Genomic DNA, 20,946 nt, shown 5'->3' with positions numbered 1-20,946 from the left:
ATATTGAATTTTTATTGAGATTCTAAATTTGGCTTAGCAATGGCATCTTTTCAGATAAAATATTAAAGAACACCTAGATTAAGCATTTAAAATGAATTCCTCTCCCTTTTCAGCATTCTCTTATTGTACTGTTGACTCGTACAGTTCCCTGTCGAACTCCTTGACCATGTGCATTTGGAGGTTCAATTTCTTCGATCGATCGAGGCTTCTTCTTCGACACCTTCTTCTTCTTTTTGTTCAGACTGTTCAGCATCACTTGGCTGAAGTTCGCTGTGACTTAAATCGCTTACATCAGAGTCGCAATCGGCAAAAATTTCAGCAATAGCTTCACCTGTGTCGATTCTGCCTTCACGCACACAAGCCGCCATTTTGTAAATTGTCTGAGCAAAAAGCAATTTTAATTGGTCAGCGGTGTTTGGAAAGTAGTGCCAGACCCTTCTCAACAACCAGGGATGATTTATTCAAGGCTTCGTGAACAACCAGGCTTTCAGCGAGGTCCTTTGGTTGAGGACGTATATATACGTCCTCGGTCGTTGCGTGACAACAGAGAGGACGTATATATACGTCCTTGGTAGGCAAGGGGTTAAAGTAACTTGAGTTAAATCATGAAGGGTGTTATAAACCTACCTTAAGGTTTCTGTACATTACCTAAGGATTCTGTGCATTCTCACTCTTGAATGTTCTTCCAATGGTTTTCTAATTTCTTTTCAAAACATAAGTTATGTTCTAAAAGTGCGCAAGTTAAGATTAAGTGGCAAGAATAAAGATGCCGAGACTGAGCAAATGCGTGAATCTTACAACTTGTGCTATGAAAGTTGTATTGGGCACGAGTGAGATCATCAGTAGTCAATCTGAAAAAAGATGCCAAGAGCAAATGCATGAATCTCACAACTTGTGGAATAAAAGTTGTATTGGGCACGAGTGAGGTTGTCAGTACTGTAGTTAATCTGTTTTGTTTCTATTTTTAGGAGGCTGGTCAAGATATGACTGATTTCAGGACCTCCTCACCTCCCATTCCAACAATAGCTAACAAGCAACCATCACAAGGTGAGAAAATGGTTTATAATAAATGTATTTTCTAAAAGTTAACTTCAAGTCCTTGAAGTCCTTCTCATTTTGTATGCTGATGTTCTGTGAAGGTAAGCAGAAGAAGTTAAAATAGTTACAAAAATTCATTAGTTAGCGAGGTTGTTATAAAAAAATTACCTCATATTGTTCTTCCGATGACATCACTTACCTCTCTTTGTGTGAAAGAGTTTATTAGGTCAGAGTACAACATTGTTGTCCAAGTTGGAATTTAAATAGTTTGAGATTCGTGTTGTGGAAAGTTTATAAATTTGTAATTGAACAAAATTAATTGTAGCAATAAAAGTTTTCCATTGTTTGTGTACACTTAGGTCCTGTTGCGGCATCTCCTGCTCCTCGTCCTCCTGTTCACTCTGTGCGTGAGCCAGGTAAAGACTAAACCTGTGTTTTATTTACAGTTTACAAAGATGTGGCTTGATAATAAATCTCTGTTTTGTCAACTTGTCTTTCCATTGTCACATATCATTCACCCGGGCACAATAATTTTTCTTACTGATGGTCATAGTCATGTCTTGTCATAACTCTGCAATAGCAAGAGTCCATAATAGCGAGAGTCATTTCCAGTCAAACATCTATATAGCTTTTGCTGGGGATCTGGATTTTGTCTGTAATAGCAAGTGTCTGTATTTGTGTAGTGTCTGCAAGGCAGGAGTTAACTGTATATTGAAAAGTATCATGCGCAATTTGTGCAGGATGGAAATGGATCTTAAAGTAGAATGTGATGCCATTCTTATTTGATTGACTGTTATTTTAAAGAGCCTGTGAGGGGAGGAACAACAGACAAGGATGTCCTGAGTCAGTTGACAGCACTTAGACAGCAACTTAAGAATGAAGAAAAAAGAGTTCAACAACAAATGGATCGTTCAACTGCTGTGGTATGTTTTCTTGTCAAATCCCCCATAATCGACAGATAAAATCAATTCTTCTGACTGGACTTGGTGCTTTTATTATACAGTTGAATCTCAAACCTCCCGCTAACTCAAACCTTTTTTGATTTCCCTCCAACTTGAACTTCCGATAACTCTCAGACCCTTTTTACCCGTGAATGCATAATGAACGAGTATAGTGGGGAAGTTGAGCCATCCGTCCATCCGTCCTTCCTTCCATCGTTGTTAACATTATGCAAATTAGGTATGCTCACAGGCGCTTTCTAAATTTCGTTTCCCTCGGCTGTGGATAAAAATACAGCTTTACAAAGGTATCATTTCAAAGAAATAAGTGTAGAAAATACTTCACCCTGTAAATGAGAAACAATCATTTCCCAAACGATGAAATATTGCCTTTTCGTATATAATAATCGCGAACATTCGGAAACGATGACCAGTGACTTTATGTATGTGTTATTAAAAGACTGGGAAGGTTAAATCACGGCACGATTTATTAAAGGATAATCAGTAAAAGAGTAACGAAACTCTATACAAGACAGATGTGTATATAATATCCGTGAAAAAAAATAAGAAGAAAAAAATAATTTTAACCACAGGCTATGAGAGTCGATCCCGGGTCACACGCTTCAGAACGCAGAGCAGTACCACTGAGCCATCGGTTTACTGAGCAATTAGAATGATGAAAAAAGTAATTCTTATACCTAAGCTGGAGCCCATCTACGTTACTTTCATATGAAGATCTCAAACGTATATATTTGTTTCAGAAAACCCTTTGCTCTCCTTGTGGTACTACTCAACGTAATTTACACCAAACGCATGCGCAGATTAGTCTACGTTGTTTTCTGGAACTATCACGAACACCGCTTGTATTGCGTGTTTGCGGTAGGCTTCCTGCAGACTTCTTGGCGCCAAGTAAAAACCACAAATTAATTAAATTAGATTTTGAGACTTTCACAGCGCTTTCGTAATTAGGTATGCAAAAACTTGCACCGGGATTTTCAGTGTGAACACCTGATAACCAGGAAACAAATATCCTAGCTGTACTGCGTTTTAAAAAACCTGTCGAAAAATATGTTTTTTGATTAGATTTGTTTCTTTAGTTTTTGAGTATCGTCTTTCGTGCAGTCTAAACCGTAACTTAATTAAATTAAACAAATGTCATCGATGCCGCCGTAAAACAAACAAAAAACAAAAGTTTCATGTTATCGCATTTTCAAGGAAGACAAAAGTATTTTGTTACAAACGAACAAAAGTGTCGTGTTACGTTTGCAAAGATTAGCGTAAGGAACACCTGGGAAAGAATACAAGAAGCCTGTGAACAGTTTTTCCGAAAGTAAAATAAAGCAAATAAACACGAACATATATAAAACATCATACTTTCAATTGTTCCATATTGCATTCTGCACTTACCAAATCATCGAGATTTTTGATTTATCAGGATTCAACTGTATTTGCTAATCAGGAGAATTTGAATAGATTGCTCTTTGGTGATTTTTTTCTCTCAAGTTTATATTTGTATTATTTTCTACTGAATGACGAGTTACAATGAATGCTCTATTTTAGACCCTCTACACCCTTAACAACGTAATCAGTATTTTAAAACAAAATATAATTATCAAAAATTATTGTTAACTTTTTACTTTTGTCACAGACAAATTATTCCGACATGCAACGTGTCCCTGAAGACCTGGGAAGTAGACGGTGTGTATTAGTAAATAATTACTGTTAAATGTAGAATGACTGTCTAGTAAATGTAACTCACTGATTTTTTACAATAGGCATGTCATATTTCTTGGTAATAAAAGCGTTCCTCATTTACAATGTACAGTCAGGCTTTACTGCATGTATTGTTATAATTGTTTCTCATCACAGAGGAAAGAGAGATGTCCAAGTATTTGAAAGGGCACTTGCTAACAAAACTGCAGTGGTGAAGAAAGATACTGAGGTTTGATAATAAATAATTAAAATAAATAGTATCAATCTTATTTCATTTTATCTTAAAGAAAATTTGTGTTGACTAATTGTTTATTTGTTAATTTTCAATGTTTTCAGGGCTTTTCAGCTGCTGATGAATTTAACAGAATGAAATATGAAGGTAAACCAAGTCTCTATTGCAGTCTGTTTTGCTTCAAAGAATGACATGCACTCCAACATTGCACTGTGTTCTTGGGCAAGACACTTCACTCTCAAAGTGCCTTATAGATGCTCACAATCCAGATGTATAATTAGGTACTGGTGAATTATTTAATGCTGGAGTGTTAGTCCCTGATGTGTTGAACTAGCATCCCATCCAGGGGAAGTAGAAATACTCCTAGCATTCTTGTCCATATTCCACGATCCTTCTGGTCTGTGCCAGGGATCGAAACCTCTGGCCGGTCCCGATTTGTGATCATGCGCAGAGTACTGTTCTGTATTTTCAGCCAATCAGATTTGTCAGATTTGACTTGTAATGAGTATGTGAAGCGCAGACTTCCAGTGTTGGAGCCGGCCAGAGGTCTCGATCCCTGCCGCAAACCAGAAGGATCATGGACTCTGAGGACAAGAATGTTCTCCTAGTCAACGCTTAATACTATGAAAGCTAAAACAAGTTCTGACACATAATTTGTGACAGTCCTTGGCTCAAATTATGCAGGCTTACTATTATTACCTTACTAACAATACTGAGTATTTTTGCCTGCAGGACAGTGCTCCTGATATATTATATATAAGTCAAACTGACAGTTTCCTTCCTGTTTTGTTTTCTTTCTTAGAAACCTCTTCTCTTGCTGGGGAGTTCAGAAGCAAGTTTCCCGACCCAGTGTCCACCAGCAGTGTGTTGGATCTTCAACAGCAGGCCTTCCTCATGTGAGAATTACTAAATCATTCTAGAAAGAATTTGCATACTGTTGGGTCCTGTTTGTTAATTATCATCATTTACGGGGGGGGTTTTAAAAAAAAAAAGAAAAAAAAAGGGAGGCGGTATTAAAAGAAGGGCGCTAAATCGAATCATTACGGTACTTATCATAACACCGATTAATCTTCACGCACGCTCATTAGACAAAACGTATCACATGGTACAAAATCGGACGACGAAGTTTTTTTTTTATATTTTTTTTTTATTAAATATATATTTTTTTTTATTTTATTTTTTAATTCAGTCCCCACCCCTTACCCAAACCTCCAAAAAAACTATTTGTATGTATCAGACAATATACCCCTTCCAATTTGATATCCATCACCCGATTTTATAGACAAGTACAGAACAAACAAACAAAGTCACCTTTACAGGTCTACCTTTTTAATCAAATAACAGTGTTAAAGAAAATCATGTAAAAACAGTCAACTTACATTTGTTTCAATCGCAGTTAAACGGGTTATATATATTACTGTAGGTTTTTTCTATTTACTGGTAATTAAGTGTATTGTAGTCTAAATCGGAGGGTTATAAAATAAATAAAGCCCTTTCTGGCTTGCTGGTATATTGGAGGATAATGCCCTTGGCTGAAAGGTTGTCCTCAAAATTTCACAGTTGCCCTTGAAGCTTCAAATTCCCTTCTTGGCCAATTGTTCATTTTTCAGACAATCTTTCAGCCTTGGGCATTATCCTCCAATATACCAGCCACCTGAAGGAGTTTATTTACTAAATATAATCCAGCTGTAGAAATTGTAGCTGCTATAAAAGTTTTTTTATTCTGAGTTAATATTATCATTGTTAGGATAGAAAATATTTGTTTTAAAACCAGAAAGAGTATTGTATTGTCAGTAACTATTAATACTAACAGAAACATGCTGTGTTACTTCCACAGGGAACAAGAAGACAAACTGGCATCATTAAGATCTGGTAATTAATGCATGTTGTTGAGTTGTCAATGCATTTTTTGGTGCAATTTAAACAATATTAATTAATTTGTTTGTTGTAAATTAAAGCTAATTATTAGTACATGCAAACTCTGGCATGTTGAGCTCAGCATCATTTATGTTCAATTTTCTTGCAGATACCAACAGACATAACAAACAGGCCCCAAGAGGTGGACAGCCTTATCAGGTACTGTTTGTATCCAAATTGAATTTTCTCCAGCCAATTTTCACTTGTAAACCCACTTCTTTCTAACCTAATATTACTATAACTATATTTACTATCTCAATTCAATTATTACAACTTCAACAACAAGTACTGTACTCTTCCTAATGAAATTACTACTCAGTCTATAAAATTTTACAAGTTAACTGTAATATTAATAACTTTTGCTATAAATTTCTAGTCTAAGCAGATTTCCAGTCTAATGAAATAAATTGATATTTAAAAGTAAATGGCTCTCAAGGAATACTCGGAAAAGATCCGGTCCCCCGGGTCGCCCAGACCTTCCAGTCGGTGGACGCTCTATCACTGAGCTATGGGGACTCTTGGTGGCGAGGTCATGCGTTGTTTTTTGTCTGACTGTGTCCAGTAATAAATTTCTGTTGATGGCAGCCTTACACAAACTCAGTCACCGGATCCTTTTGGTGTAATGTTACAATAATTTTATTATATTCTTATGGCATCAATACCTAATTCGAATTATACCTTGTTTCTTCAGGTTTCAAGACGTCCTGTAAGCCGCGACTCCCTTCTGGAATCAGAAAGTCAATTTCTTGTTGTTGATGACCCAAAGCAAATGTTGCCGATTGAGCAAATGTCATCAAGGCCAAGACAATCCTCTGCTAGAGAAAGACGGCGATGGAAACAACTTGAAGAAATGGCAAAAAATCCTAGGGTAAGAAAGGCATTTCTTAGCAACTGTAGTTGTCGGTTTCCATTATTACCAGTCGCAAGTGTCCTTGCACATTCTACTATTATGGGCATTGGTGGGACCGCAATTTGGTGTCCCTAACAGGGAAAGTTTTTAATAGCCTGAGTTATTTTTAGTCATTCTTCTTGACTGCGACTTACAGACTGTGATGTCTGTAAGGCAGGAAATCACTGTACAAAGGATTCACTCTTGCTTCAGTTTTTTTTGCTTGTGGGCAGGGACCTTTGTCTTTGGATATACATGGCTTTTATTATTTCTGACGGAGTAGTTTTTAACTCACTTGATGTTCCACAATGACTTCATGGTAAGGCAGGGTTCCTTGGCTGTTTAACATTTCAGTAAGCAATAAATCAAGTCAGAAGTATTTTCCATTTCAATGTTAATAGTGAGTTTACTTTTGATGAAGAAGACTTCTAAAGACTCGACTTTCGATTTCCTCTGAAAAAGTTTTTTTTTTTTTTTCTAAAATTTGAGTTGCCAAATTCAGGCTTATCTGCAAGTGTTTATGGTGACCGTATTACTTTTTATGGTGATAAGTGATAAGCTCATTGCCCAACCTCCAGATTGGGAGGAACACAGGATGTTCCTTGTCAAGCCAGTCTCTAACTGTACCCCTAATTGAACCAAGGTCCCTGTTGGCATAGCTGTTAGGGACAATGAGACCTGCAAACTTTACTGCCATCACTTTAACACCAGGGGACAACCCAAGGTGCACTAAAATAGTAATGCATTTTCATTTTCAGCCTCATGACACCTACAAACCTCCAACGCCTGGTGGCTTTTCCTTGAACTCAGTGACAAGTTTTAATGTGGATGAAGTTGCAAATAGGAATGAAGAGAGGCTGAGAAGACTTGAACTGATCCAACGAGGGGGAGGTCAAGGAGGGCGGGGCAGCTTACAGGGGGATCCTGACCAAGTCCTTCAGCGATTCATGGATGAGAGAAGGTAAAAGCTACTCAGTTGACTACTGCAGTTTATACAAACTTGTGAGTTTTTCTTAAAACTGATATGCATAGTCATGCAAGAAAGGAAGTTCAATTAAAAAATGTTCTAGAGGCTTATTGCCAGCAATCAAGACCATAGACATTATTAAGCACCATATTTATTAATAATGACATCACTTTGATACTGTCACTTGGATCGAGCAGTGACAAATATGTTTCATTAATCGCATTAAACGTGCAGTGCGTTTTTAAGCATTCATTGAATTATTTGTCAGAAAATGTTTGTTCAGCATAGCCAATGCAAGGCTGTAGTTGACAGTATGACTTTGAGAAAACTTCAAATCCGTGCTAAATAAATGAGCAAAATTTTTCTGATGAATCATTGAAAGTTTGATGTCAAGTAACATATTTCATGACAGTGTTCTTTTATAAAGCAAATGAGGAAGCAGTGAAATGTGTATAGTCAGCTGAGAAATCATACATTTCTTGTTACATTTTAAGTATCATTATTAACTTCTTTTTTTTTTCCTCAGTCGTCCAGCCAACCTCGGCAGCAGACTGTCAGAAGCCTCACTTGAAGCAGAAACATCTTTTGAACCTGTATAGACAGACACTCAGTGTCCGGCTCAATGTCCTAGTAATTCTTTACTCTAGAAACTTTTTAACTATGAGTTTGGAAAAAAAATCCTGTTGGTCATATCATGTGTTAGAATCACTGGCCTTGGCTCTAAAATAAGAATAAAATTTATTGTGGATATGAAAGCATTTTTAAAAAAAAAAAAAATCCAATACTGTCATTCATAATACATGAAGTGGAAAAAGTTATTGCTATGGGGTTCAAAACTCAGTCTGCTTTCCCTCATAGAGTGGATTCTTATTACCTTTTCAATATTCCTAGGCTAGTGAAACATAGCAATACCAAAATAAAAAGCATTTATGTCAAATTGGTGTGGTTGGAAAATAGTTAAATGTAAAATCTTTTTATGAGACCTGTTTGACTGTGTTATGGCCGTTCCGAGTTGCGCGGGACTGGGGCGGTCTCGTCGCTGACACCACCACGGTCGCGGAGGTGGGCACGGGGGCCGCAGGTCCTCGCTCGTGCCGTCCCCCAACCATCTCTATCCTGGGTCCCCCCATATTTGAGAAACTAGGTACTTGTGCCCGTTTCGAGTATCACATCAGAGTATGTCCCGGACTGGAACGGCAATATGCTTTTAGTCCTTAATAATATTATTAATATTTTTATTACCAGTATTTCCTAGACGTCAGCTTACAGTGGACTCAACAAAGAATATTGCAGGAATGCACCCTCATAATCCATTGTTTTAGAAAAAATTTGTAGCTTTCCACCTTGGGGGAATTTTGAAGTTATAAATAAGCGAAGAATAAATTATAACCATTTTCGCCATTTAGTTCCATGTACATACTATACTGTGCTTCTAGCATGAAACACAGCACCAACTAAGACCACAAAACCAAGAAAAAGGTAATAATTATCTAAATTACCCCGCGGCCGGGGGGGGGAAAAAAAAAGAGAGGGGAAAAAAAAAAAAACCCTTTTACCCCCCCCCCCCCCCATACCCCACCCCAACAAAAAAAAAGACCCTGCGGAGGAGAGAGTCTAAATTGATAAGTACAAGTCATCAACAGCTATGTAGCTCGGGATGACAAAGAGTGTAAATTTTGTAAAAATGTAGGTGAAGTGATGATAACTTATTGCGGCTGTTGGTGTAAACTAAAAAAAACTTGGTACCTGTATATGACTGTTGTGCAAGTTGTAGTAAGTTAGAAAAATGAAGAAGGGTCTAATTTATTGTACAACAGTGAGGAAAATATATTACTTTGACAAAGTAAGTTCTGTACATATACATTCAAAGGGTTCCATGGAGTAAATTATTTTCCAGCATGGAATGCTTATAATGTAATATGAATAGTGTTGAGTCAGTGTTGAGGGAAGTAAAATATTTAAAATAAGTCATTGAATGTGGTTTCCTTCTCTTTTACTGTCCTTGAACATGTGAATTATTAATATTCCGGGATGTTGCTAAGGGCAGGCTACCGGCTAATTTCACCAGCTGAAAGAGGACTTAAATCTGGCTAAAATTTCACATGAAAACGAAGACTTAGGTAAACTGCTGCCAAGACCAGAAAAGCCAGATGGGCTTGTTGATGAGCCAGCTTAGTGTTTTATTGGCTACATCCCTGAATATTATTATGTTCCAACTCACTCTCCAGGTCATGGTATAGTGGGCAAAATCATTGTCATTCCCAGAGGCCATGATTATTTTGATCAGTACCAAAAATGACAACCTCTAACCCATTCCGATTTGAATTAGTCAGTGATACATGGACTTCTGCTCAATTTTGCCCGACAGTTGAAACTGGAAATGCTCAAAAAAATATGCAGATGTCGTAATTCTTGGTTGACCAAAAGAGAAGGAAAAGAACTGAACAAGGAGTTTGCTTACTCATGTCTCGCTTTTCTTTCTTTGTTGTTGGGTTATTTAAATAACCTAGTCATGAGAGCTTGGAATAGGCTAAGGACCGATGGGGAATAAAGATAGTTGAACAAACACATGAAATTAACAAGTACAGTAAGATAACAAGGTTTATTGTTGTTCACAAATTTCAAATTTATTTCATACTTACAAGTCTGTCATCAGCTCTAAATTTTTTTAATAGATCAAAAATATTTTCAAACCATTTCTCTTATAACCTATGTGAGCTGACTTTATTTTACTTAAGAAAAGAGAAGGTAAAGGATTGTAATGTTAGTATTATTTACATAGCTGGTGAGTAGCAAGCACTTCCCCCACTTAATTGTATACCTGTAACTTCTACTTTACCCAAGCTTTCACTGTTTGGAGAGCAGAAAATGTGGTTATGTACAGGATCGAAACTGTGTGGGAAATGAATACCCGGTTGTTAGGCTGCAACAGAGCACTAGCCTGCGAGCAGGCTCTCTTGTCAGGGGCAACATATGCACTTCAGGGGCGCACCAGGAGTTTGTTGCATGCCTGATGCCCCCAAAGCACTTATGTTGCCCCTGAAGAGAGCCTGCTTGCAGGCTACAAAGCACAAGCTCTTGCTTTCTTTATTTGTTAAACACCTGGGGCATTTCTAGGGCCATTCTCTCAAACAAGAGGTGCCAAAACGTGTGCTATAAGAAAACTTACTAACAGTAATATTTTGGTCAAGAAATTGAACACCACTATTACATTGTCAAAAAAAAAATTAAAATGTGTATTTTGCCTTTGCGAGGAAGTAACTTTTTTTATATAATCAACAATTTTCCTCATTCTCTATTTACCACTTAGTGCAAGAAATCCAAATATTTCATTTTTTAAGTTAAAACACTCTTTTTGACTGTTCGTTTTTAAAATTTCCAAAATTATTTTGAATTCTTAACAGTAAAAAATAAAATAACATTGTTCTACAGAATAGTATTCAACAGGTAAATATAGCTTAAAATTCTAATATAAAATGTTATATTCTTAGTCAGCAGACTTCAACCAGTGGACTAGGTTTTGTTGTTCTCTGTAATCCAGTACTTGAACGTCGTTTCTTGTTTGTTGCCTTTAGCAAGTGAGGGCCAAACTGGAAAAAAAGAAGAAAGAAAATATTTTATTGGCTATTGTTCGGTTATGAATTTATTTAAGAGTGAATAATAGTTGTAAATAAAAATAGTGTGAATTGAGTCAGAGGGTTCTGACAAAGAGGGTGTTTTCCATCTTCAAAGTGCGACCGGTCGTACCAACAGGAACTGACCGCTGTAAAGTGGAACATCATTTTCTGCTCAATCTGGGCCAACCAAATGGATTTAGACTGTCCACAGCCTCTCAATTTTTCAACGCAAAAAAACGCGCTCATTGATCAAAAAAACAAGAAAAAATAGAGGGCTGTCAACAGTCTGCCCCCTTGCTTCTTCTGTTTTGTGCTGGCGTCCATTTCTCTTGCCGTTCTCACCGCACGCTCATCGATCGAAAAAAACACGAAAAAATAGAGGGCTACGAACAGTCTAGAGTGCAATGTTATTATGGTCCTTTCCATTTTGAAAAATGGAAGAGTAAATTTCGGTTTGACCAGTCAAAGTGGACCACCTTCAGAGGTTTTCCTGAATATTGCGGTCACACCGAACCGAAATGGACCTTTTTATTTGACTCCTGACTGAAATTTTTGAATCATTTGGCTCAATGGAAAGCACCCAGAGTCTCATGATCAGTAGCAACATTTGCATGCTCCATTCAATTACTTACAGGCACAGATCTGTTGGGGCTGGAGGGTGGAGTGCCAAATGGTGATCCTGGACTGTTGTTTTCTTTATTGGCATCTAAATACAAAGACAAGCCACATGTTACTGAGAATATTGACTGTGTAGCTGTAATTATTTTGATTGCCTTATTTAGCCCAAGCCTTTCCATCTGTCTATCCCAACTTGCACAGTTGCTATTCACCATCCACTGACTGGTGAAAAGGCCAATTTCCAGTTGCTTTTTATAAAAATGAGCCTGCGCTCAGACTTGAGTAGGCAGCGGAAATTGGGCGTAACTGGTTATGGGATTACTGTTAACTTTGCTCATCATCAACACTGATATTAAATGATTATCCAATCTTGCATTATTAATATAAATTATAAAAAGTTTAATCCTGCATCTGCTACCATAGGCTAATACATTATAATCTTGCCAGACCACAGTATACCTGGAGAGTTAGTGTTATGACGTCTTCTATGTGCAAACTTTTTCTTGAGGGCTTGTGCGATGATTGAGGCAGGGTCACTGCCCTCTGTGGTGATGGGAGGTTTCCTCAAGGGTGTGCCACCTGGTGATCTAAAAGATATTAATGATTAATTAAAAATTAAATGATCATAATTAACACTCAGGAAAGACAAAAATAACAACTGCTTACACATTAACTCTGACAACCACGTTACCTGTCAAATACATCCATGACAAAAATAAAATAAAATTGTGCCTACCTCTCTACAGATCTGAGTTTGACTTTGCCCAGTCCCTTGAGGACATCTGTCATGTTTGGCAAACTGCGATTAGAGGAATGCTCACTTATTCCCGCCCCTGGTGCAAGTGACAACCTTTTTGCCCTGTTCTGTTTGAAAAGAAAATATTAATGTTCATACACTGCAGACAAATAGCTATAACCCCTGTCAATAAACTAATGCACCTATCAAGGTTAAGCCATAGCAGGAGGGGGGGGGGTCCTGGGGGAGGAGGCCGACATAGGCAGGGGATTTAACAGTCTAGTAATTGTCCCCGTGGGGCTTTCTTTTGTAATTTTTAAAAAAATTTATTAAAATTTATATTATTTGACATCTACACTCCCCTGCGGGGGCATTTGAACAGAAAATCTCAGCTAAATCAAATGCTCCTCCTATGCCCAGCTTTCCCTCCCCCGCTGCGGTTTGACATTGATAGGTGCGTAACAGGATTGGTGTCTATTGTGTTACCATAAGTCTTACCTCTCTTATGATCTGCGAAACTGGCTTCACTGGTGTTGACATGGGTGTCGGTGGGGGAGGTGGTGGTGGTGGCGGAGGAGGGGGTACAGGTGCCCCCAGTGGGGTGGACGGAGTCGCTTGATTCTGGGGCACAGCAACAAGCATCATTGCAATTTGAGCTCGCAATTGCTGTAGCTCATCCTCCAAAGCAGAAATCTTTTGCATAGCTTCATTGTTGTTTGGCACGGTTTCTGGTACAGTATCTGCTGGTTTTTCACATATTGATATTGTCTCAAATTCTTTTTCTGGGGTTATGTTTTCTTCTTGAATTAGCTCCTCCTCATCAGGGATGGGCTCAGATAATAAGTTGTCATCTTCCGTTATCCAGCCAACATCCGCCAAAGATGCCATCAGCATCTGGGACAATGGCTTTCCTTCAATTACTTGACCAAGTTCATGCTCATTGCCGTCAAGACTAAGCTGGAAATTAAAAAAGTAAATAAATAAATAACCCAGTTTGTATAGCAGCTTTTTTTTTCTCTTCAAAATTAGTGTCAGTCTGCTTTAGGTCTATCCCAGATGTGGGCAATGGCATTCCTTAGCTGGACACCTTTGCTTTTACCCCTCTCCCTACCCCCACCCAACACGCATCTTCCTAGTCCGATCGATGGGAACTTTGCTTTCCCTTGACAAGTGGTATAAAAATCCCGGGGGCCCCGTGATAAAAATCCTGTAACCTTAGTTTTTCACAAATAACCTACTTAAAGATTATTTGTCTGTTGACGGTTTTTCGCCTTTTAGAAAATCCATGTGCGTACGCAGGCTATACGAGTGTGAATAGCAGCTCTTTTTTTCCAGTTTCGATCATCGTGATCTTGGAAAGACAAGACATACACTGTAGTTTGCAAAGGGTGTTTTGTTCTTTTCCCAGATTTCCCTTTTGGGTGATCGAACAGGAGAATAACTGGATCTTTCCACAGTTTACTAATCTAGCAATCTTACATGCTATCCACTTCACTACATTCACCTCAAAATACGGTCTTTTACATGGTTTCAGAGGAAGTCGACTGCCGATCTCACGGACGATGCTTCGTTTGGTGAACAATTTGATTTGATAGCGTGACAACTCTCTGCCAATTTGACGAACGATGCTTCTTCTGTGGCCCATTAATCTCCTGTCTCGATTGTTAAATAACTCCTGAAATGAAACATAAATTGGTTACTGGCGAATTTAAATAAACTGGTAAGACTAAATTTTAAAAGGACTGGTTCTACGCAACTATGGAATCAACGATCAAGTACCACATACTTCGATTTCGTCTCCATCCCAGCCAAAGTATTGCAAGATTATTCTTACGACTTCTATAGCAGTATCCATTGCATGTACAAGCTTAAAGTACTTAAAATCGAAGTAAAAGACTGCATACAGCAAAGAAGAAGACGAACCGAAATCAACAAACTCAGCACCGCATGACCGGGTGAGTTTTAAATTTTGTTGTCACGGCCATGCATCCAAAACTGACCAATCACAATGCCGCGTTTTCACCGTTCAACCAATCAGAATCAAGAGCGGCTGGTTTGAATGCGCGCAAGTGAGAGTCGAATGTCTTTAGCACGAGCGACTTTGAGTGAGAGAAACGATTTGTATGTCGCTTTGAGAAAGACTTTTTTCTGTAGAAAATTGCGTTTGAACTACACAATGTCTGCTTTAGGGGTAGTTGAGCATCTGAGAAACTTAGCTGCTGATCCACAGAACAGAGCCACCATTGTGAAAGTACGAAATTCAAAATGTACTGTTGTGGTCCGATCGGTCGGCCATGTTTGGTTTTATCATTTTAACCAAAAATCATCGGTTTTCTTGTTCTTTTTTTTTATACAGGATCAAGGTTGCTTGGCTGGATTGGTTTTATTTCTAGACAACGAAGATGTTAACGTGGTTATTACAGCCTTGGAGGTTTGCATTCCAGTTGTTATGAAAATTTATAAAAGCTTGGAATTAATTTGAGTCACTTTTCTGACACAAAATTTTTAATCTTTTCTTTACTGCAGGCCTTGAAATTCTTGTCTGAATTTCAACCAAATCGTTCCAAAATGAGAGAAGAAATAGGAATGGTTATCAGCTTAAAAACCATTATGCACAAAGAAGGCTACAACTCAGAGGCAAGGCAAATAGCAAAAGACGTTTATCACAATATTATTCCTCCTGTCAGTACAGCTTCAAGCAAAAGAACCAGGTATAAAAAATAACTTATTTTGAATATTATTTTTATTTTTCCTTGTTATATTTAGTTTTGCATAATCATAAATACAGGGCCGTAAGCAGGATTTTCGCGGTTGGGGTGTGTGTGTGTGTGTGTGTGTGTGGGGGGGGGGGGGGTCTTAGGGTATTCTGCCCTTAGAAATTTTTGAACAATTAAGAACAATTAAGTAATTATTGAAGTCAACATTTCCTGCATTCTGAGAGTAATTTTAACCCTCACTCCGTGGCCCATGGGTATGTGCGAATGCGCCCATTGCACCCCCCGTGCCTACGGCGTGAAATAAGCATGCTGTTCATTTATTGGATATTACATGTACATGTGCAGTGCAGTTTTTGTATAAATTCATGCATTCCTTTATTTTTAACAGTGGCACTTCACAATCTTTTTTTCTTGGAAACTTGAACAAGAGGGCAAAAGTATTGACTCTGCATATCAAAGGCTTGGCAAACCAGGTTTGGACCATCAATCTATTCACAGACCACCCTCGCCCCAGAGCCCACTTTTCATTTGGTCAACACCAAGAACACAGACTCTGGCAATCTTGTCCCCAGAGGCCGTGATCCTTTAATGTCTGTGCCAGGGATCGGGACCTCTGGGGGGGGGGGGGGGGGGGGGGGGGGAAGGGCCCCCCCCCCCCCGACGCTAATCTGAAAGCCCACCATAAAGGCTACCGAATCTGATTGGCTGTAAATACTTCCTTTCACCAGAATCTCTGGCGCATGCGCACAATCAAACGGGACCCAGGATTTCCTGGTTTCGGTTTTGGATTAGCCCAGAGCTGTTGAGTTTCTTGATCAATGGTCAAGGGTAATACAGGCTCTAGGAATGAGATTATGACTCTGGCCAAATGCCCATTTCCATTATCAGCCAATCAGATTTGAGCATAAATGACCAGAAGTCTGTAAATCCTGGACTTTCACCCAAGAGTCCACATTATTTGTGCTGACCTAAAAGAAATGTGGCTCTAAGGAAGAGACTCCTAGACTCGTGTGGCTCAATATAGACTCAAGAATTTTTCACCCCTTTAGGGATCTCCTTCCTTGGGAAATTTCAAACTGCTCCACCACCCTTCAACTCCCCCCCCCCCCCCCCCCCCCCCCTTTTTTTTTTCCCCCCCTCTTTCCCCCCAACTTCAAAACCTCCTGGCACAAATTAAACAAGTTGACAAAACAGAGCACCCCAGGTACTTTTTGGAAGGCCTTGCTTTTTTATCTTATTTTCAATCAGCCTTGTTCACATTCATTGTGTTGCTGTTCTCCAGATTACCAGAAAGCTATGTGAGGAAGAGTTGTTAAAAATAAAGGGAGTGATCAGCTTTACATTTGTCATGAACAAGTCCAGGTGTATAATCAGATGTAAAGTAGAGTTGGCACCAGAAACACTGTGCGATGCCATTAACAACACAAAAGTATTGTCAGCTCAGCAAGTCATCAGGAATGAAAGAGGAGAAGAGGTAGGTTAACAATAAAGTAATAATAAAAATTATTTATTTAATTATTTACTGTATCACAAAGAGAAGAACGAGGACGAGAAATGAGTGACCTGCCTTTGGTATAGCTTAGATAAGTACATTTGTAATAAACAATGAAATGGTGCAATTTTTTGAAAATTTTATTTCTTATTAATTTTTGATCTGTCTTGACCCAACTTTGACTTATCTGTGAGGAATTTTAATACCTATTTGTCACCACTGTGTGATTTCCCTTTCCTCCAATTCCAGTGTGGGCACTGCTGGATTGACAGAATGAGATGAGATACATTTCCATTCCTACCTACAGAAATCCTTCTGGAGCTTTGAAAAAAGAGAATTTTATACATTTTTTTTGTCTCACTGTCTCAGAAATGAGTCCCTTTATCCCAACCAACTTCCGGTCAAATCGTACATCCGGCGACATCCGGCACTGCAACGCGATATGGCGATGTCATGCACCCTACGGAGATACGCTCGAATGTCTATTAAATGCACGGTTCGCGAAATAATGAATCGTTTTAGACCATTAAATCCTGATGATTATGGTGGCATTCCATCATTTTTGTTGCACCTCCACAACAAGAGAAGGGAAAGCACCGAGCCACCAGATTGGGTGGAAGATGCTGGAAAAAATAGCACAGTTTCAGCCCGCTTAGCCGAAGTTGGAAAGCCCCTTGTAAGAGATGGAGAAGTAAAAGAAATCCAAGCTGCTGTCGAGGAATTTGTCGGAGATTTGTTAAAAATCGTAGGAATATTAAAAGGTTGTTTTATCAGCACAATGATTCCGTGTGGGAGTTTCTACGAGGGGACGAAAGTCACGGCACCTAATGAGTTTGATTTCATGGCTGAAATCCAAGTCTTGTCTTTTCGTGGAGCTTGTTCAATTTTGTGGCATAATTGTCTGCCTGATTCTTTGGCCATAAAACTGCATCCTTTTCTTGCATTCACCCTTTTTAATGAACTTTTTGATGACCCAGTGTCTAAGGGTTTTTCTCTAAGCGCGTCGAAATTCCGTGAATCTTTTAAAGAGACATTGTGGATTGCTCTCACTATAATGGATGTCCCACCATGTTGGAATTCAGTCGGAATTGGACAAGAAGATAAGGGCCCCTCAATTCTTTTGTGTCTAACTTGGAATGGGTGCGAGTACGACAATTTAGAAATTACTATTGACATAACACCTGCTATAAAATTTCACCATTGGCCTCATTGGACAGATATTTCAGCATTGGCCCCAACAGTTTTTGATGGAAGTCTAGAGGCTGTTGAAGAATTATGTTATGTTAGGAAAAACTTTCCTCTATACGGTAGCAGAGTCTATACGTATGAAATTTCAAGGGCACTAGCTGCTTCCCATTTCCCTCCTTCTGGACCTGCTGTGAACTATGCATTGCAGGAGGGGGAAGCCCCTTCTCTCCAGGCTCCTATCCTGCCTCTTCCTTTGGAGGAGATCACAAAACTTGGTTTTCATGTGGTTCCAGTTTTTCCATGGATGGCGTGCATCTTTCTCAGTTGCTGAATTACTCATTTTGAATAAATTTAGCCCAGACAGTAACCACCTGACCTGCTACAGAAGTGCAAAATACTTTCGTGACCGACATCCACATTGGAGACAATGTAGTGTTAAGTTCCTACCTTTTAAAGACCACATTCCTTTTTGAGCTTGAAAAATTTCCTGAAGACAAATTCTGGAGCAAATGTGAGATGTTTGCACGTTTGTATAACATGATGTTTCGCCTTTTACGAGAATCAAAAGAACATCTGGTCTGTAGTTACTTTAAATCCAACTGTTACATTACCAACAAACGGAAGGAAGATATATTACCTCATGCAGTGCAAAGAGTTTTGGATGATGTGCTTCTGTTGACATCACTTAACCCAAAGGCATATTGTTGCCACATAAGTTATGATGAAGATGATGGCGATAATAGTTAAACTACAAGCTGCAGGACAGTTAAACTCAGTATAGTAGAATTAATTACAAAAGGTTACACTTATGAACCTTTTTGTATTCTCCTGTTTTTTAAACTGCTATTCACCACTGTACTGTTTGCTGTAGAGGACATCACAAATCTGTTGTTGATGCAGTTTATGTTACTATTATCGCAAAATGATCTGTTAGACTGCCTGACCAGTAGTGTTCTGAAATTTTTTTTCTGCACTTTTTATGTCCGGCAACTGAATGTTATTGATCTTTGCAGTTATATTCTACCGTGTCTAGACCATATCATCTTGATTTTGCATAACTGATACTATGTGCTCATTAATAATTTGATCAACACCATAATTATAAATAATGCCATTGAATTTGTAAGATTCGGATAACTGTTTTGCATAACCTGTGAATTAAACAGTCAGACCTTACTTTTTTACATTTCTTCTTTGCTCTATCTTTATTATTCAATTGGTATGGAAGTTGCATGTTAAACAAAGCCAAAGTTGGAAGCTATCTTTTGTTGGATTTGATATACTAACATTTTTTTTAAAATCTCCAACCAGGTGATGTTGTCGTTTGGTGCAGCACCTGCCAGTAGCTGTGGAAGAGGCAACAGCAGTGCATTACCAGACTATCTTCCTGAGGAAGACGACAATGTTGTCATTTCTGACAAGGTAAGCAGTGGACAGGAAATGGGTAGCCTGTGAAAACAGCCGCCTCTCATCGCTCCCGCTACTACGTACATGTCTCTTCGCATTTCACACATTGTAGCGGGAGTGGTAAGAGGCGGCTGTATTCACAGGCTAGGAAAAGGGCAGTTTTCATATCTTTTCAATGTTAACTTTGTTGGTTTCATTGGTCTGATTTTTTTCTTTGCAGGCAATTGCAAAGGTTGGAGGAGAAAACAAAGAAAATGGATGGCTTTCCAGTGTGTCAAGCTTCTTTAGCAAGACATTGTATTGGTGAAAATTGAAAAAACAAAATCAAGAATTGTTTGTACATAGTTTCTAGCTAGATAGTAAGGAGAGTTTAAAACCAAAGGAATTGCCAAGTTAATTTTACAAAACAAAGAAGATTTTTCTAGTGAATATCCCAACTTTTGATCAGTCCTTTCCTTTTAAGATTTACACCTAAAGTTCTACAATTTGCTAAAGTTTTCAAAAAGTGTTCAAAGCTTTTTTATCTTGTATGGCTGAACTGCTGCTATTAAACAAAGCTGTAATTAAAATAAATGTTTAGAGTGATTTCATTTAACCCGTGAAACAATATCTACCAGTTTTTGCGTAATAGTCAAAAGGAAACAAAAGAAAACAATGGAATTTGTGTGTAATAGTATCTAAAAGTTTAATAACTATTTCACGGGTTTACTGAAATCACTCTATTATATGGCCAAGTTAAGAACTATAAATTGAATTAACATTGTTACTTTGAAATTATTTTTGTCTATTTCAAGACAATACATGGGTCTTTTCTTAGCCTGCGAATACAGCCGCCTCTTATTTGCTCCTGCTACGCTCGCGTTTCGCACATAGTAGCGGGAGCGAATGAGAGGTGACTGTATTCGCAGGCTAGTCTTAAAGACAATGAAGTAACAAGTTAGTTTTCTTGTTCATGAGAGGCCATTCATGCCAGGTTTATTCTGATACAGCTAGTTTAATTAATTTCCAAACTTCACTGTGCAAATACTGCAAGTGTGAACTGGTTTTTAACAGTTTGTAAATAGTTTTAAAGATTATTATGGCCTGTAACAATAAATGAAAAGTTCATCAACTGTTCACATCCTGTTGCTTTACTTGTGAAATTAGCAGAATGGTATAATTTGGCACACAGCATACAGGGTGCAAAAACAGTGGATTTTGAGGGTTGCTTACTTTTTTGAAGTTCAAATTCCTGCAAAAATATTCTTTTTCCACCTGTTTCAAAATTCATTGTACTGTTTTGAAGTACCGGTATTCCTTTTATCCAACAAAAAATAAATGTCCCTAACCAATAAAATCAAAACACCTATGAAACATGCAGTAAGCGTGGAATATCACTTGATACTTCGCAACAAAGCCATAGGAAAGTGGGCTAAAATCAAACTTACAAGAATTATTCTGCAAAATTGAGTAGTGAATTGCATACAGCAGGGATGTA

At 38.3% G+C, this 20,946-nt stretch overlaps 3 protein-coding genes and 1 pseudogene across 5 annotated transcripts in view; 3 read left to right on the top strand and 1 right to left on the bottom strand.

Moving 5' to 3' along the window:
* Positions 1-9,187, top strand: part of LOC144646291 (centrosome and spindle pole-associated protein 1-like) — a 41,477-nt gene extending 32,290 nt beyond the window's left edge. For both annotated transcript variants that reach the window (XM_078505826.1, XM_078505825.1), the window contains exons 30-42: positions 969-1,047; positions 1,398-1,454; positions 1,843-1,961; positions 3,625-3,674; positions 3,846-3,918; positions 4,026-4,068; positions 4,724-4,817; positions 5,759-5,793; positions 5,948-5,997; positions 6,530-6,706; positions 7,486-7,688; positions 8,221-8,705; positions 8,906-9,187. In XM_078505826.1, coding sequence (XP_078361952.1) covers positions 969-1,047; positions 1,398-1,454; positions 1,843-1,961; positions 3,625-3,674; positions 3,846-3,918; positions 4,026-4,068; positions 4,724-4,817; positions 5,759-5,793; positions 5,948-5,997; positions 6,530-6,706; positions 7,486-7,688; positions 8,221-8,293 — 1,053 coding nt within the window. In that variant the 3' untranslated portion in view covers positions 8,294-8,705; positions 8,906-9,187. The remainder of the gene's footprint in view (positions 1-968; positions 1,048-1,397; positions 1,455-1,842; positions 1,962-3,624; positions 3,675-3,845; positions 3,919-4,025; positions 4,069-4,723; positions 4,818-5,758; positions 5,794-5,947; positions 5,998-6,529; positions 6,707-7,485; positions 7,689-8,220; positions 8,706-8,905) is intronic.
* Positions 9,188-10,277: 1,090 nt separating this feature from the next.
* On the bottom strand, positions 10,278-14,630 carry LOC144645154 (mitochondrial fission regulator 1-like). The gene is made up of 7 exons (XM_078504635.1): positions 14,452-14,630; positions 14,170-14,340; positions 13,164-13,622; positions 12,666-12,793; positions 12,389-12,516; positions 11,944-12,017; positions 10,278-11,284 (listed from the first exon to the last, which is right to left on the bottom strand). The coding sequence occupies exons 1-7, from the start codon at positions 14,518-14,520 to the stop codon at positions 11,186-11,188; spliced, it is 1,128 nt and encodes a 375-aa protein (XP_078360761.1). The 5' UTR covers positions 14,521-14,630; the 3' UTR covers positions 10,278-11,185.
* Positions 14,631-14,733: 103 nt separating this feature from the next.
* On the top strand, positions 14,734-20,585 carry LOC144645177 (armadillo repeat-containing protein 1-like). 2 transcript variants are annotated; one of them, XM_078504664.1, is made up of 7 exons: positions 14,734-14,916; positions 15,022-15,096; positions 15,192-15,376; positions 15,771-15,855; positions 16,665-16,856; positions 19,374-19,484; positions 19,690-20,585. In XM_078504664.1, the coding sequence occupies exons 1-7, from the start codon at positions 14,746-14,748 to the stop codon at positions 19,774-19,776; spliced, it is 906 nt and encodes a 301-aa protein (XP_078360790.1). In that variant the 5' UTR covers positions 14,734-14,745; the 3' UTR covers positions 19,777-20,585. The 2 variants fall into 2 exon arrangements, with proteins under 2 accessions (XP_078360790.1, XP_078360789.1); XM_078504663.1 differs by having other exon boundaries at positions 15,768-15,855.
* Positions 17,363-19,259, top strand: LOC144645609 (cyclic GMP-AMP synthase-like receptor; annotated as a pseudogene).
* Positions 20,586-20,946: the final 361 nt, after the last annotated feature.

This window comes from Oculina patagonica, chromosome 3 (assembly GCF_052425735.1).
Source record: "Oculina patagonica isolate OP01 chromosome 3, crgOcupat, whole genome shotgun sequence".
Taxonomy (NCBI): Eukaryota; Metazoa; Cnidaria; class Anthozoa; order Scleractinia; family Oculinidae; genus Oculina; species Oculina patagonica.
Note: the sequence above shows the minus strand (reverse complement) of the source record. Positions and strands in the feature narration are given on the sequence as shown.